Source organism: Girardinichthys multiradiatus, chromosome 6 (assembly GCF_021462225.1).
Source record: "Girardinichthys multiradiatus isolate DD_20200921_A chromosome 6, DD_fGirMul_XY1, whole genome shotgun sequence".
Taxonomy (NCBI): Eukaryota; Metazoa; Chordata; class Actinopteri; order Cyprinodontiformes; family Goodeidae; genus Girardinichthys; species Girardinichthys multiradiatus.
Window position 1 is genome coordinate 34,419,134 of NC_061799.1, and position 15,998 is coordinate 34,435,131.

General features: G+C 38.9%; 1 protein-coding gene and 1 long non-coding RNA gene across 2 annotated transcripts; both read right to left on the reverse strand.

Annotated features, from left to right (window-relative positions):
* Positions 1–3,579: 3,579 nt before the first annotated feature.
* On the reverse strand, positions 3,580–8,854 carry LOC124869631 (alpha-amylase). The gene is made up of 9 exons (XM_047367593.1): positions 8,658–8,854; positions 7,437–7,583; positions 7,119–7,316; positions 6,775–7,005; positions 6,522–6,655; positions 4,726–4,948; positions 4,522–4,643; positions 4,298–4,423; positions 3,580–3,806 (listed from the first exon to the last, which is right to left on the reverse strand). Exons 1-9 carry the CDS (start codon positions 8,823–8,825, stop codon positions 3,617–3,619), a joined length of 1,539 nt encoding a protein of 512 aa, XP_047223549.1. The 5' UTR covers positions 8,826–8,854; the 3' UTR covers positions 3,580–3,616.
* A 2,306-nt stretch (positions 8,855–11,160) lies between these two features.
* Positions 11,161–12,960, reverse strand: LOC124869635. The gene is made up of 4 exons (XR_007038626.1): positions 12,765–12,960; positions 11,491–11,607; positions 11,272–11,375; positions 11,161–11,201 (listed from the first exon to the last, which is right to left on the reverse strand). It is a non-coding gene; the product is annotated as an uncharacterized LOC124869635 (long non-coding RNA).
* Positions 12,961–15,998: the final 3,038 nt, after the last annotated feature.

The following is a 15,998-nucleotide window of genomic DNA, read 5'->3' on the forward strand; positions in this document are numbered from 1 at the left end:
TAACCTTAGATTTGTCATAATTCTTCTGTGTTAGATGTTTGAGTTTGAGCCCCTTGTGTGTTCATGTTCTCTAGTTGGTTATTTCAGTTTATTTATGGTATGTTGGTTTCCTAACATTCATTTTTGTGTTTAGATATTTCTGTTACTTCTCTGGATCTCTCCGGTTCCCACTCATCAGTGTTAATTAGCCTCCCTCCTTCAGTTGCTCTATATTCTCCCTGCCTCCAGCTGCTCCACATCTCATCTGATTAGCTCTTCTTGTTCCTTGGTCATTTCTCCACCTGCATTTATTTTCTCTGGTTTTCATTGTTTGCTACTGGATCCAATAATATTCTTTTGGCCTGTAAAACCTTTACTGCCCTTGAAGCTCACACTTGATCTATATTTTCAGTTAGTGAGATGCTAAGGATTACAAGTAGTGTTGGGATCATTGTGATGAAGGAAAACAAAGACAATTGTTGCGGTTAGTCATTATCGATATCGCCATCACAATATTCAGCAGTAGTATCACAAATGATATCTTGCAGATTCTAATTACTTATTTACTGTTGCTTCTAACAAGATAGCAAACACAACTGGAACTGTATTTTGTTGGAACATTATTGTGCAAACAATAAGATTCATGCAAAACGCTGTTAACATATCCCACTAATTTAACCCACAGAAAATGAAAGGGAAAAGCACATCTGCGAGTGTATGACACATGTCAAAAAATATGGCTCTGTTATGACAAGCCACACAGGAGGTCTTTGGGTGTCCGAACAACACTGCAAGGTGCAGTGCCCAGCTTTCCTTTTCCCATTTTATTTAATGGTTTTGTATTTCCAAGTAAAACCGCCTCTGAGAATGAAAACTAGCTTACCCCAAGCGGATGTCCATTTATGTGTTCAGTCTCACTGCATTTTAACACAAGATCCCCAATGTGTGTCAATGGCAAGAATTGTAAGTGGAAAGGTATGGTCTCATTGTTTTAAACTTGCCCGTTCAGAGTTAGCACACAGCTCTGTACTACCCAGTGCTTTGCACTGTTGTAGTTTCATTCAACATATTGACTGTTTTGTCTTAGTAGTCAACTTAATCCATTTTGTAAACTAACCATTACAGCCCAATTGGAGTATTACCACAGCTTGACAGTGTCAGAGGAGTCTTCTTGTGGGTTTGCATAAGCCCAAACTGTTGAATTGAACTTGTATCCAACATGTATGGGATAGGCAACAGGCTGGCAATACATTTCCAAATCAGTAACTCTTAATATTTAGTATAATTTTATAATAGGGTCGGACTATTAGATTAAATCAGCTACTCCGAAATCATAGTTGAAAATTACCTCAGTATTGTTTTAGCAGTCGGTAACAGTAGTCATTGCAACTGCAACATTAAAATATGACATGCCAAACTGAAAACTGAAATATTACAGGCCTATTATCTTACTGTAAATATTTATCTTTTAGAAAAAATAATTTTCCAACTGACAAACGTGCAGGTGTTGTGTTTCACTGTGTTTAGTCGGATTGTGTTAATTCAAGATCTAACCACGCCGCCACAATCAGACCTAATTTAATTTAGACTTAAGTAAATACCCACTTAAAACTAATGTAGGGCTGCGTGATATATAGAAAACTGTATTTCAAGATTTTGAGTTGGATTTGCACGCAGGCTCAACATTTTAAGAAAAATCTAAATGCTCAGGGTCTGATGTTGGCAGTATGTGTAGCATAACAAGGTGCAAGTGGCCTCACAATCTCATCCCAATGACAATTTATACAGGTCCTTCTCAAAATATTAGCATATTGTGATGAAGTTCATTATTTTCCATAATGTCATGATGAAAATTTAACATTCATATATTTTAGATTCATTGCACACTAACTGAAATATTTCAGGTCTTTTATTGTCTTAATACGGATGATTTTGGCATACAGCTCATGAAAACCCAAAATTCCTATCTCACAAAATTAGCATATTTCATCCGACCAATAAAAGAAAAGTGTTTTTAATACAAAAAACGTCAACCTTCAAATAATCATGAACAGTTATGCACTCAATACTTGGTCGGGAATCCTTTGGCAGAAATGACTGCTTCAATGCGGCTTGGCATGGAGGCAATCAGCTTGTGGCACTGCTGAGGTCTTATGGAGGCCCAGGATGCTTCGATAGCGGCCTTTAGCTCATCCAGAGTGTTGGGTCTTGAGTCTCTCAACGTTCTCTTCACAATATCCCACAGATTCTCTATGGGGTTCAGGTCAGGAGAGTTGGCAGGCCAATTGAGCACAGTGATACCATGGTCAGTAAACCATTTACCAGTGGTTTTGGCACTGTGAGCAGGTGCCAGGTCGTGCTGAAAAATGAAATCTTCATCTCCATAAAGCTTTTCAGCAGATGGAAGCATGAAGTGCTCCAAAATCTCCTGATAGCTAGCTGTATTGACCCTGCCCTTGATAAAACACAGTGGACCAACACCAGCAGCTGACACGGCACCCCAGACCATCACTGACTGTGGGTACTTGACACTGGACTTCTGGCATTTTGGCATTTCCTTCTCCCCAGTCTTCCTCCAGACTCTGGCACCTTAATTTCCGAATGACATGCAGAATTTGCTTTCATCTGAAAAAAGTACTTTGGACCACTGAGCAACAGTCCAGTGCTGCTTCTCTGTAGCCCAGGTCAGGCGCTTCTGCCGCTGTTTCTGGTTCAAAAGTGGCTTGACCTGGGGAATGCGGCACCTGTAGCCCATTTCCTGCACACGCCTGTGCACGGTGGCTCTGGATGTTTCTACTCCAGACTCAGTCCACTGCTTCCGCAGGTCCCCCAAGGTCTGGAATTGGTTCTTCTCAACAATCTTCCTCAGGGTCCGGTCACCTCTTCTCGTTGTGCAGCGTTTTCTGCCACACGTTTTCCTTCCCACAGACTTCCCACTGAGGTGCCTTGATACAGCACTCTGGGAACAGCCTATTCGTTCAGAAATTTCTTTCTGTGTCTTACCCTCTTGCTTGAGGGTGTCAATAGTGGCCTTCTGGACAGCAGTCAGGTCGGCATTCTTACCCATGATTGGGGTTTTGAGTGATGAACCAGGCTGGGAGTTTTAAAGGCCTCAGGAATCTTTTGCAGGTGTTTAGAGTTAACTCGTTGATTCAGATGATTAGGTTCATAGCTCGTTTAGAGACCCTTTTCATGATATGCTAATTTTGTGAGATAGGAATTTTGGGTTTTCATGAGCTGTATGCCAAAATCATCTGTATTAAGACAATAAAAGACCTGAAATATTTCAGTTAGTGTGCAATGAATCTAAAATATATGAATGTTAAATTTTCATCATGACATTATGGAAAATAATGAACTTTTTCACAATATGCTAATATTTTGAGAAGGACCTGTATGCCCACCATGCGGGGCAACTGAAAAATATGATCACTCAGGCTTTTGCAAACCCAAAATGTGACCAATATCAAACTCATTCAAGTACTGGTGATACTGTCTCACTTGTCTTCAAGGCACTTTGTGTCTCATACCATTTATCATTTGCAACAACTGTAATGGTTGGACCAACAATGACCAAAAACTCAAACTTTCAAATCAATATTCATGTTTTAAAGCAGCTTTATTTGGAGATAGCAGTTTACAGCTTGGAATTGGCATGAATAGCAATAAAAGGATCTTCCTCTGTATTGCTAATGGTGAACCGGGCACGGCCATCGCTTCCAACTTGTATCTGCTTTCCAGTGCACCTAGATCCTTCCTTCTGGCCAGAAATGACATCACAGTAGGTACCAGCAGCCAAGCCGGTGGGGAGGGTTACATCGAGGGCCCTGCAAGCAAGAAAAATGGAGCAACCATTATTTTATGCCATATTTAAACTAAATCACTGTTAACCAATAAGATAATGATTTAGAACGATATATATGAGAGTGAAACTTGAAGGTTTAATATTCTGGCTATTTTCTATACCATAATCTAAATTCAGGCATATTGGGTTTGAAAACACTGTTTATTTTGTTGACAAAATTCAATAGTGCATTTTGAAAATTAATAGGAATGGTCACCATATTTTCAACTTTTGTTTATTCTACTAGGGCTAATGTGGGTTTGCTTATACATTTCTTGAATGTGTATGCATATGCATTTCTTAAATGATTTTTCAGTTAATACTTTAAAATAGCTTGCTAAAAACTTTTTGGATATAACTTATATTTTAAGGAACTGCAATAAGTAGAAAAATAATTATTATAAATGATTGAAATATACGTCACACCTTATAAATCTCTAAGATTTTTAAAGTTTGGCACCATAAAATGCTTACCAGTCATCATTGTTAAAAACGATGAAACCACGGTTACCACGTCCAAAGGCAACTTGGTTGCCCTGGTTGTCCCACCAGTTGGTATGAGGCTGTCCATTGACAACGTTACGGAAAATGACCATGTTCCTTAAAAAGAGAGTTAAAAAGTTAAAATTTTTATTTAATCCATGTATTTATCAGAAATGTAATCATGCTATGTAATGTAGCTTGTTCTGTGAACCCACTTGATTTGGCGCCATCTGTGCTCACACACCCATCCATCTCCACAGGTCTGGTCACCATTGATGGGAACAGGTTTGGTGGATCCATCACCATTACTGGGAGGGCCAATCCAGTCATTCTGATCCTAACACAGGCAAAAATAAAATGGGTTCAAACATGTGATATTTCACCACAATTACTCTAAATTTAAAAAGAAAAAGCCATACCACTCCATTCACAATGTTACGGTCCCAGCGATAGCTAGACATGATCCTGGCCTGTCCATAAGGATGAGCCAGCATGTAGGCCACAGCCATCTTGTGGAGTTTGGGGTCCCAGAAGGTAATAATGGATGCACCACCAGCACCATGACCTCTCTGGTTGTCATGGTTGTCAATAAAGACAAGAGCATTACCATTAGGCATGAAGCCCCAACCTTCTCCCCAGTTCCTGGACACATGAGTACATCATAAATATACTGAGAAATCCATGGGTAAAATACAATAATTCACATACAACAATAATAAAACATTGACTTTTATACAGTACAGACCAAAGGTTTGGACACACCTTCTCATTCAAAGAGTTGTCTTTATTTTCATGACTATGAATATTATAGCTGCACACTGAAGGCATCAAAACTATGAATTAACACATGTGGAATTATATACTGAACACAAAAGTGTGAAACAACTGAAAATATGTCTTATATTCTAGGTTCTTCAAAGTAGCCACCTATTGCTTTGATTACTGCTCCGCACATTCTTGGCATTCTGTTGATGATCTTTAAGAGGTAGTCACCTGAAATGGGTTTCATGTCACAGGTGCGCCCTTTAATAAGTGGGATTTCGACCACCTCAGGAAAGGAAGACCAAGAGTCACCTCTGCTGCGGACGATAAGTTCATCCGAGTCACCAGCCTCAGAAATTGCAGGTTAACAGCAGCTCAGGTTAGAGAACAGGTCAATGCCACGCAGAGTTCTAGCAGCAGACACATCTCTAGAACAACTGTTAAGAGGAGACTGTGTGAATCAGGCCTTCATGGTAAAATAGATGCTAGGAAACCACTACTGAGGACAGGCAACAAGCAGAAGAGACTTGTTTGGGCTAAAGAACACAAGGAATGGACATTAGACCAGTGGAAATCTGTGCTTTGGTCTGATGAGTCCAAGTTTGAGATCTTTGGTTCCAACCACCGTGTCTTTGTGCGGCGCAGAAGAGGTGAACGGATGGACTCTGTATGCCTGGTTCCCACCGTGAAGCATGGAGGAGGAGGTGTGATGATGTGGAGGTGCTTTGCTGGTGACACTGTTGGGGATTTATTCAAAATTGAAGGCATACTGAACCAGCATGGCTACCACAGCATCTTGCAGCGGCATGCTATTCCATCCGGTTTGTGTTTAGTTGGACCATCATTTATTTTTCAACAGGACAATGACCCCAAACACACCTCCAGGTTGTGTAAGGGCTATTTGACCAAGAAGGAGAGTGATGGGGTGCTGCACCAGATGACCTGTCCTCCACAGTCACCGGACCTGAACCCAATCGAGATAGTTTGGGGTGAGCTGAACCCGCACAGTGAAGGCAAAAGGGCCAACAAGTGCTAAGCATCTCTGGGAACTCCTTCAAGACTGTTGGAAAACCATTTCAGGTGACTACCTCTTGAAGCTCATCAACAGAATAACAAGAGTGTGCGGAGCAGTAATCAAAGCAAAAGGTGGCTACTTTGAAGAACCTAGAATATAAGACATATTTTCAGTTGTTTCACACTTTTTTGTTCAGTATATAATTCCACATGTGTTAATTCATAGTTTTGATGTCTTCAGTGTGAAGCTACAATATTCATAGTCATAAAAATAAAGAAAACTCTTTGAATGAGAAGGTGTGTCCAAACTTTTGGTCTGTACTGTGTATATATTTATATATATATGTATATAAAGTATGACAAACAAAAATTGTATCAGTGATGGTTTGACAGTGCAGTGTCCAGCAGTTTTTATATGTAACAGAATTAGGCAACATACTTGGTGAAAGAAAGCTTCTCGCCATTCCATTTCCTGAAGACATTTCCCAGTTTGGCACCATATTTGAACTCAGTCACTCTTCCCAGATTGAAATATTCATTAGTGGAGATGGCCTCACCTCCCAGATCAATTACCTAGGATTTCACAGCCGTTCATAAATCCAAAGGGGCAACAGAAAAGCTAGCTAGCTATTAGTAGGACATTTTTATTTGATGTCAAATTTTCAACTGTTTGTAGTTTTATTAGAGTTTACCTCCTGGAAGATAAAAGGTCTAGCGCCACTGGGGAACCACTTGGTGTTAAGGTTGTTGAGACGGCGGTAAACATTATCCAGGTCGCCAGGCCACATGTGCTTGCTAGCGTCCACTCTGAATCCAGCCACACCCATATCAATCAGCTTGTTCATGAACCCAGCCACTTTGCCCCTAACATATTCTTTCTCAAGGGCCAGATCCAGCAGACCAACCAGACGACAGTCACGCACCTACAAGTAAGCAACCAGTCGCAATAGTCATCCTGACTCAATTATTATTAGTATTTATATATACAGCATATATATTTAATTTTGGTTGCTTTGTATTTTTTGGCAGTAATTACCTGATAGGGATCGCTATAGTTCTCAATTTCACCACTACCAGTCTTGCATTTGTTGTCATTGAAGTCCAAAGAGCTATAGGGGACAGTGGGGAAATCTTCTTTGCTGGCACTGAACCAGCTGCCACAGGAAGAATGGGTCCCCTCTCCACCACCAGATCCACACATGTGGTTGATGACAGCATCCACATAGATGTTGACCTGTGAACAGATATAAGTTTAATAAATCAGCAAAAACCCCTAAGATCATTAATCTGTTATGAAACACCCAGTAACCAAACATGTTACTACACACACAGACCATAAACAGGTGTATTTTACCCCAGCATTGTTGCATCTGGTGATCATGTCCCTGAGTTCAGCCTCATTGCCAGATCTCGAGCACAAGTTGTAGCCAATTGGCTGGTATCTCTGCCACCAGGGCCTCCGGGGACTCTCCACAATGATGTGTTCATTTGGAGGAGAAATCTGAGCAACGCAGTAGACAATTATTTTTAATTATCAAATTAAAACACAAACTTTCAGAAAATAGCACTCCATCACTAAGCCAGGAGCATTTAAGGGAGTGTTCTTGAGCAACTCCAGTTCATTTATTTCAAAACATAATGTAAAAATAATGTCAAGATCTGACAAAAAACAAAAAGAAATAAAATAAATAAATTAAATAAAAAGATATATGTGGTCAAATTTTAAATTAAGCTGGCTTTCTGTTTCCAAGTGACAGAAATGAGGCTAAAAGGAACACAGAACAACTGCCTAAATTTGCATTGCCTTTTGCAGCTGTTGGCGCAACAGTACACCTCACCATATTAACCATATTAACACTACATACATGACACTGTAATGCCTGGATTAGATAACAAAAAACACTTTACCATCACCTGCTTCTAATGGACCCATTATTGATAAATGCATGCTGTGCTACATGCCAGGAAATTTTATAGAGTTCATACTCCAGAGCATACAGTATAAGCAAGATAATAATATGTTAGAAAGAATTGCAAACTGGCAAAGAGCTTGTCCAGGTCATAACTTAATAAATGCTAAATAAAGGCAATGGATTATATAGGTACTTCAAGCTGATGCTTCACTTTATGGTGTTTGAAGGACTTTCCTCACAGTCCTGCATCAGACACAGTAGCCACTACACTGAGGTCAGTCAGTCATTTCAGGCACTTCAAGCTTCTGTTGAACTACCAAGGTGTTAATCATACTTATAGTATTATTTTCATAACTTTATTGCACATATCAAATGTCTACGTCTGTGCTGTAAAAAATTTAAATGCATGTACTTGGATTAAGATTAAGTTCTTGGATGAAGATTTAGGTTATGGCAAATGCTTAATCGTAAATGGATTGGATTAACATCAGGGAAAAAGAAATCTTGAGCTGGACATCTCTAGCAATAACTATCAAAACACAATTTTTCTGCAAAGCCAGTTGCCACAATTATTCTATTGTGACTATTTTCTGTCCTGCAATATGATCAAGCTGATCATTTGAAAAAAAAACAAAAAAAAACAATTGTTTAGCAATACACACCTGAACACCACCGAAGCCATTAGGACCCAAGAAGCGCTCACACTCTGCAGCAATGTCAGCCCAGCGCCACTCAAATAGGTGAACGATGGCAGTCCTTCCGCTTTTGAGCTGGGGGTTGTGCTGAGCAAGGCTCAGGCCAAACAGAGAGACCAGAATAAGAAGCTCCATGGTTACTCTTGATGAGAGAGCAAACTGCACTGACTCTCTGCCTTTCCTTGTGCATATATATAGGAGTTTATCTCATGCCTGAATAAAGTGGAGATAAGGAGTTATCACTGTTGTGGTTAAACAGGTGTATCTCTCTCACAGCTCAGTGATATATCTGCTGCACCAAAATTAGATTTTCCAAGATGTTTAAAATAAAATACATAATTATTTGTTTCATGTTGTTTTAGTATAGTTTGAGTTTTTTTTTCACGCTGGTAATCATGTGCAAGAATAAAAATGCAAATTAGCCTTTACAGTGCAGAGGCAGTTAGGTTTTGCAAATAGTAACATAATATGAACATTGACACGTCTTTTTATTTGTGTGTGCCTTATGATGACAGATATGTGTGGGAAGAAAAACATTCACCAGCGGTTGATTTCCCACATATCTTTACTTCTGCTCAGCATGTGCTTTTCTACGTATTAGTGTGATGTTCTTGAGGTTATTGCAGGTTATCAAATTTTCAGCTATGTTTGACAGTTTGGTTTTTGTTCTTTGTTTGTTTGGATTTTTATTGTTACCATCCTAGTGTCACTTGGTGCATTTAAAAAAGGCCTTGCGTTCTGAAGTGATCCAGTAGGGTTTTTACCTTGTGCTATTTTAAAATTTTATTTTAAATAGCAGTCAGGAAAACAGTTTCTTCTGGCTGGAAGAAGAAACATGCCAGAGTCCCGACTTGAACCTGACTGAAAATCTGTGGAAGGAGCTAAAGGTTAGGGTAATGGCAAAGAGGCATTCCAGCCTCAAAGACTTGGAGCTGAACCCCAAAGATAAATCATCAGAATACCAGCGGAAACATTCAATAAGGTTGACAACAATTATAAGAACGGCAATTAATAATATTTTTCACATGCTATTTTCTATGGAGTTTTGTCTAAAATAAGAAACAACAGACCCAACAATGCAGACCAGCTAAAGACATATTGAAGGAACCAGACTCCACACCTCTATGCGAGGCTGCATTGATACAGTAATTAATGCAAGAGAATCCCTGGCCATGTATTGAGTTCAACAGTGCTGTGAAAGTGTTTGCCCCTTACAGTTTTTTTCTGTTTTTGCTTTTTTTTTTTTTTTTATGTTTATGTTTTTGCCATGGGATTCCTTGCTGAGGCAAACTTATTAGTACTAATGTAATTTCAAAAAGATACATATTCTAAAAAAACATGCATTAAATAAAATATAATTGTTTTGTATAGGTATTTTATAACAATAAATAACAGCAATACATTTATGTTGGTATACAGGTTCATGATTCAATATTTTTATTTAGGCAGCTACAGCATAAGAGACATCAGCAAACATTAACCATCCAGAACCTACATATTTGCAGACAGTTTTCTTAGATATTTTCTTAGATATTAATATGTATATATTAATATGTATATATTAATATCTAAGGTATATTAATATGCAGTTAGCAAATCCATGATGTAGTTTAGCACAGGAAGCAAAGAAGTAATTTGAAAAAATTTTGAACTATTTTACCATATTTCTCAAATTTTGACTAGATTTCCCAATTCAGACACAGTCATTTTGCATAGAAATTCCCCCACACTGTGTTCTCCAACAGCGAATGCAGTTCCTCAGCCTGGTACATGAGTCTCTGGTAATCAGCTTCTTTCGTCACAGCAGTAGTGACGAAGCATTAAATCATGTTTGCTAGCATTTTTCCTCATATAAACAGTTAGATTAGCTGATTCTTTATCATCTTTAGTAAATGGTTTCAGGTGTGGTATCTTATATGGTCTACCATAGTTTCTCAAAAAGGGTTTATCCAGTAGAGGCCAGGGTTACGCAAGATAGGTAGACAGTCTATGCAGGATTTTCCTATCTCTTCCATGGGTTTTTTTCAGTTCTTTAGTATATCATTTTACATTTCCACTGATCCAGCTGATTGAGTCTGATCGACACAGTGATTATTTAGGTATATTTAGAAGCATTTCCTTATATCACTGATTACTTTATTTCCAAAGTGTGTGCCATTATCGCTATAAATCTTGGTATTCCAAATCCTGGTGTTTGTTTTTTTTTTAACCAAAGCTTTGGCTACTGTAAGTTGCCACCCATTTTGAGATTATGAGTATGATTACCAATCAGTCCTTATTCCCATCACATTTGTTCTAAGTTCTATGAAATATATACAGATTCATTAGAGGAAACGTTTAACCTACTTTGTTAAAATAGAATTCTCCAGTAAGGGGCTCATGCTGTCATGGCTTTTACTGCCGACTTAACCCACATGCAGAGGCACTCAGAAAACAAGATCAGTTTAGTTGAAGTTTATTGAAAACACAGTCAGGCACTAATGAAAAGCGGTGAGCCTAATCCCCGTCACTCTGTGAAACAATAGGGGAAACGGTTAGAGACTGAACCTCAGAATGTGGCCTAAAGGATAACGTTTCTTACTGGGGGGGGGGCACACAGAGTCAGGAGAGGAACACACAGGTTCAGTCCTGGAAGGAGTCCGCACAACAAACAGAGGTCTGGATCAGATCACCTAGAAATCACACCTGGAACAGGCAACAGGAGGAAGTTAGTGTTTCAAGTTCAGAGAAAAGTCTTTCAATCTTTTTTTTCACAAAAAAACTTGCAAAAAACAGATTTCAGAGCTGGCCGGAAGATTACCATGGAAGGCAAAGCACTCAGGCAACGAAGTGTTGGCAATCCACCCTCTTTATGCTTCCCAGCTGATGAACCAATGAGCCACACCTGTAGTCTCCGGCAATCTCCTACTGGCAGCACCTAGTGTTGGAAAAGTGTTAATAGCAGGCAGCAGATGACTCCAGATCCTGACACATGCCCACCCTATCTCATGACTAACAACTGCCTTTGTATAACAAGAAGAAACCACATCCTGTAAACAACCATGTTATAAATATGAGTGTTTGAGCTCTGACTAACAGAGCAGTTTGATACTTTGTATTCAGTTGTTCTCACTTGCTGCAAGTTTCAATAAATTGCATGAGAGTTGTCATCTTTTAATAATAATAATAATCAGGACTGCAGAGAGAATAATCAGGGCTGACCTTCTCTCCATCTAGGACTTATACAGGTCTAGGGTCAGAAAAAGAGCTGCAAAAATCTCTGCAGACCCACAAACCTTGCACATAAACTGTCGAGTTTTACCTTCAGGCCGCCAAACATGGAGAAGCAGCTTTTAGTTCTTATGCTCCACTAATCTGGAATAAACTCCCAGAAAACTGTAAAAGCGCCCTAAATTGCTTTAAATCAAGATTAAAAACGTATTTGTTTAGAATGGCCTTTGAATGTGTTATCTAAACATTATTAGTTAGGTTTTCAGTCCAATTTTCCTTTCATTTTCTCATCCATCATTCTATTCTCTCTTTTTTTTAAATTACCTCTATTGTTTGATTTTCTGTATCATTGTAATGTTTTTCCTTATGTACAGCGCCTTGAGTGCCTTATTGCTGAAAAGCGCTATATGAATAAACTTAACTTCACTTCACCCAACCTCTTACTCAACTCCTGCCATACTTCCCAATAACAGAGAAAAATAACATCATGCTTAACTCAAATTAAATGACTAATATTCTATATGCAACATACTGTACATCTCCTTGAATATAACTTGCTTTTTATAGACTCAAAAAAGAACAAAATAAATCATCAAATGGTGATTAATACAGAAAATGATTACTTGACATTTTTATAATTGCTTAGTCAAAGTATCTGGTTCTTGTTCCGATGATCAACAGTTTTATTTTATTGAGACACATTGACCACCATAGCTATTTGCATCCAGTCTTGCTCTGACGGGCATAATAGTTGTCACGATTGTGTGTGTGTGTGTGTGTGTGTGTGTGTGAGCCTCTGTGGGTGAGATTTTCCCTGTCTCTCCTGAGGAGCTGTGCTGTGGCCTGCAGCTGATAGCCACACACCTGCAAGTAACCATCTGCTGCAGTGTTCTTAAGGAGCTGCTGGACGAGCATTCTTCATCTGATGGTCCACGTTGTTTGTAAAGTAAAACCCTCTGAGTCCAAGTTCTCATCTAGACGTCTAAGTAGTTTCTAGCCTATCTTTTGAAATCTTCCTGCCTGACGTCCTCCTTCGCTGTTTCCCATCCCCAGGTTTATGAAGCCACTTTGCCTCTGCAATTCCCAACTCAGCTTCACTGATGATCAGCTCGTTTCTGGAAACACCTTTTTAACGCCGTCCTCTGCAGCTTCTGTCTTCTTCTGCCTGCCCGCTCTCCAACACCTCCATGGATTTAGCAGCTCAAGTTCCAATAATATCCCACTACAAGACTCACCACTAGAATCCCAATCCTGCCTCAGAGCGTTCCATCGCACCCAAACACTAAGCCTTCTCTACCTATTAATCCTTCTTCTTCCTGGAAACCTCCCACTAACTGCTGCTCTCCTTTTCAAAAGCCTCAAGCCCCGAGTACCTGAATCCAGAATTATCTCCCCCCCTTGGTGTCAAAATAAATCTTTTAAACATTTCTTCAACTCCTGTTTGTGTGGTTCTGCATGTGGGTAGAAAGAATACCTCAAAATATGTCAATAGAATGAAATGTCATGGGCTCTAATATACATATCTTCTCCTGTGGTGCCTAGATCAAGGCTGAATGGACAGCAGCATATTTTAACCTCATACCAAAACTTTTAAACTGTAAATGAAATATTTCATTGTAATTTTGTCAGGTATATAAATGTATGTTTTAGTTGTATCTTAGAAACTATGAGCATCCGAAAGCTTTGTGGAAATTAATTGTATTTTCTTAAGAAGCTTTAGTGCCACAACAAACAAAACCGAATAAAATTATTCGTGACACTATAGCTGTTTTGCATAAAGGACGCTTGTAAATTCCAGAATGACATGTTGCTTTTTGCTGTTGAGGCTTTTATTAATAAGGTTTGCTTTATCCCACCTGCTTCCTCCCAGAGCCGTCTCCAGCCTCTGTGACCACCTCCTGCAGAGAGCGTGTCAAGCAAACATCTGACCTTCCTTACTGAAATCCGTTCCAGGTCACTCCCCTGGTGAGTCTTTGGGTCATGCGTGTTTAAAGTAAAACGAAGGGCTTAGACATGTCTGTTTCTGTGTGCAGACTGTGTGGTGACACAAAAGGACTAAAAAGATAAAAATCTGCAATCTGTTGGCAGATTTTACTCTAAGACTGAAATCCCACAAAAACAAAAGAAGCTTTGTTGCATCAAAGACTGTGAAGAAACTAGCAACATCCCAGAGGACTGAAACTTTTTGTTTTTGAACTATTTATAAGTGTGTTTTTAGTTCATTTATTTAAATTAGCAAACCTTTTGTCTGCTTTTCATGTACTTGTGCCCACTGACTTTGAATAAATATCAAAGTAATTGTATATACAGTTGATACCGAATATTTACATACACTGTACATAAAAACACAAGTAAGTAAGTAAATAAAATATATTTGTATAGCACGTTTTGGCAGACAGGATGTCACGAAGTGCTTCACAACAGAATAACACAACAGAATAAGGGAGTAAACAGTACAGAATAAAAACACGTTACAATCATGAATGCATATCATAAGCTCAAGTCTAACTAAAAGATTCTTGATATAAAAATGTCTTTAGCTGATTTTTAAAATCATCCACTGAGTCCAAACTTCGCAAGGAAATAGGCAGTGCATTCCACAGCCTGGGTGCTACAGCCTAGAAAGAGCGGTCACCTCGAGTTCTGAAACGGGTGCGAGGAATCATTAAAAGATTTTGATTTGATGACCTTAAACTGCGACAGGTGTATCTTTGTATCAAATCAGAAATGTATTAAGGAGCCTCACCGTGTAAAGCTCTGAAAGTTAAAACTAGAATTTTAAAATGAAATCTCAGTCTAATAGGCAGCCAGACTTTAAAACGGGGGTTATATAGGTTCTTCTGTTTAAGCGAGTTATTAATCTCGCAGCAGAGTTTTGGATGACCTGAAGACGGGCAAGCCCCTTCTCATTAAAACAAGTAAACAGACCATTACAATAATCCAGTCATGTAGAGACATAACCATGTATTATCATCTCTAGTTCAATCGGGGAAATTATAGATCTAAGTTTGGAGATGTTTCTCAATTGGAAAAAGCAGGTCTTTACAATTTGTTTTAAATGATGCTCCAAGGAGAGGGCTTGATCAAAAATGACACCTAAATTCCTAATCTTTTTTTGAGAGTGTTAGATCACCCAATTGTTGTTTTAATTTCAGACATAGCACTATCCGGTGCAATAATCAGGGTCTCTGTTTTTTCTGAGTTTAGCTGTAGTTATTATTTAACCACTGCTTAATGTTTGTTAAGCCGCCGATCAAAGAAGACAGTTTGTGAGCCTCAGTAGGCTTAAAGGAGCAGTACAGCTGAAAGTCATCAGCAAAAAGATGATAAGAAACATCATTAAACTTTAGAATTATCTGACCTATGGGAAGAATGTAAAGTAAAAACAGAATAGGTCCCAGCACGGAGCCCTGTGAGAACTTAGGTTCAGTAGATTCTGACATAATTTGGTTTGCAAACACGCTAAAAGTCCTACCAGATATGTAGGATGAGAACCACTTTAGGACAGACCCAGACATCCCAGCCACATCCCTCAGTCTGTTTATCAGGATATCATGATTAACTGTGTCAAAAGCTGAGGAGAGGTCTAATCAGACCAAAACTGTGTGTGCTGACATCATAATGTCACTGGTAACTTTAATTAGTGCTTTTTCAGTCGAAAGCATTTTACGAAAACCAGATTAGAAACGGTCATAGATGTTGTTTGTTTCCAAGTAGGTTGTAAGTTGGACAGCAACTGCCTGCTCAATAAGCTTTGACATGAAATTAAGTTTAGAAATTGGCCTATAATTTTTATGTAGTGTTGGATCCAAATTAGGTTTTTTAAGCTTTGGTTCCACAATAGCATGTTTAAAAAAGCTGGGGACGGCTCCAGTCAGGAAGGAAACATTAAACAAGTTTACAACCCAAGGACCAATTTTGTCAAAGACCCTGATAAAAAGCTTGGTGGGGAGAATATCTGAGGGGCTGGAAGAAGGCTTCATTTTATCCAAAAGTGCCACCATATCATCAAATGTGACGGGTATGAAAGTACACCAAGAATAATTACAGGGTGCCTCAACAGCACAACAAGCTGGCTTTGGGGAGAGTTTGGAGTTT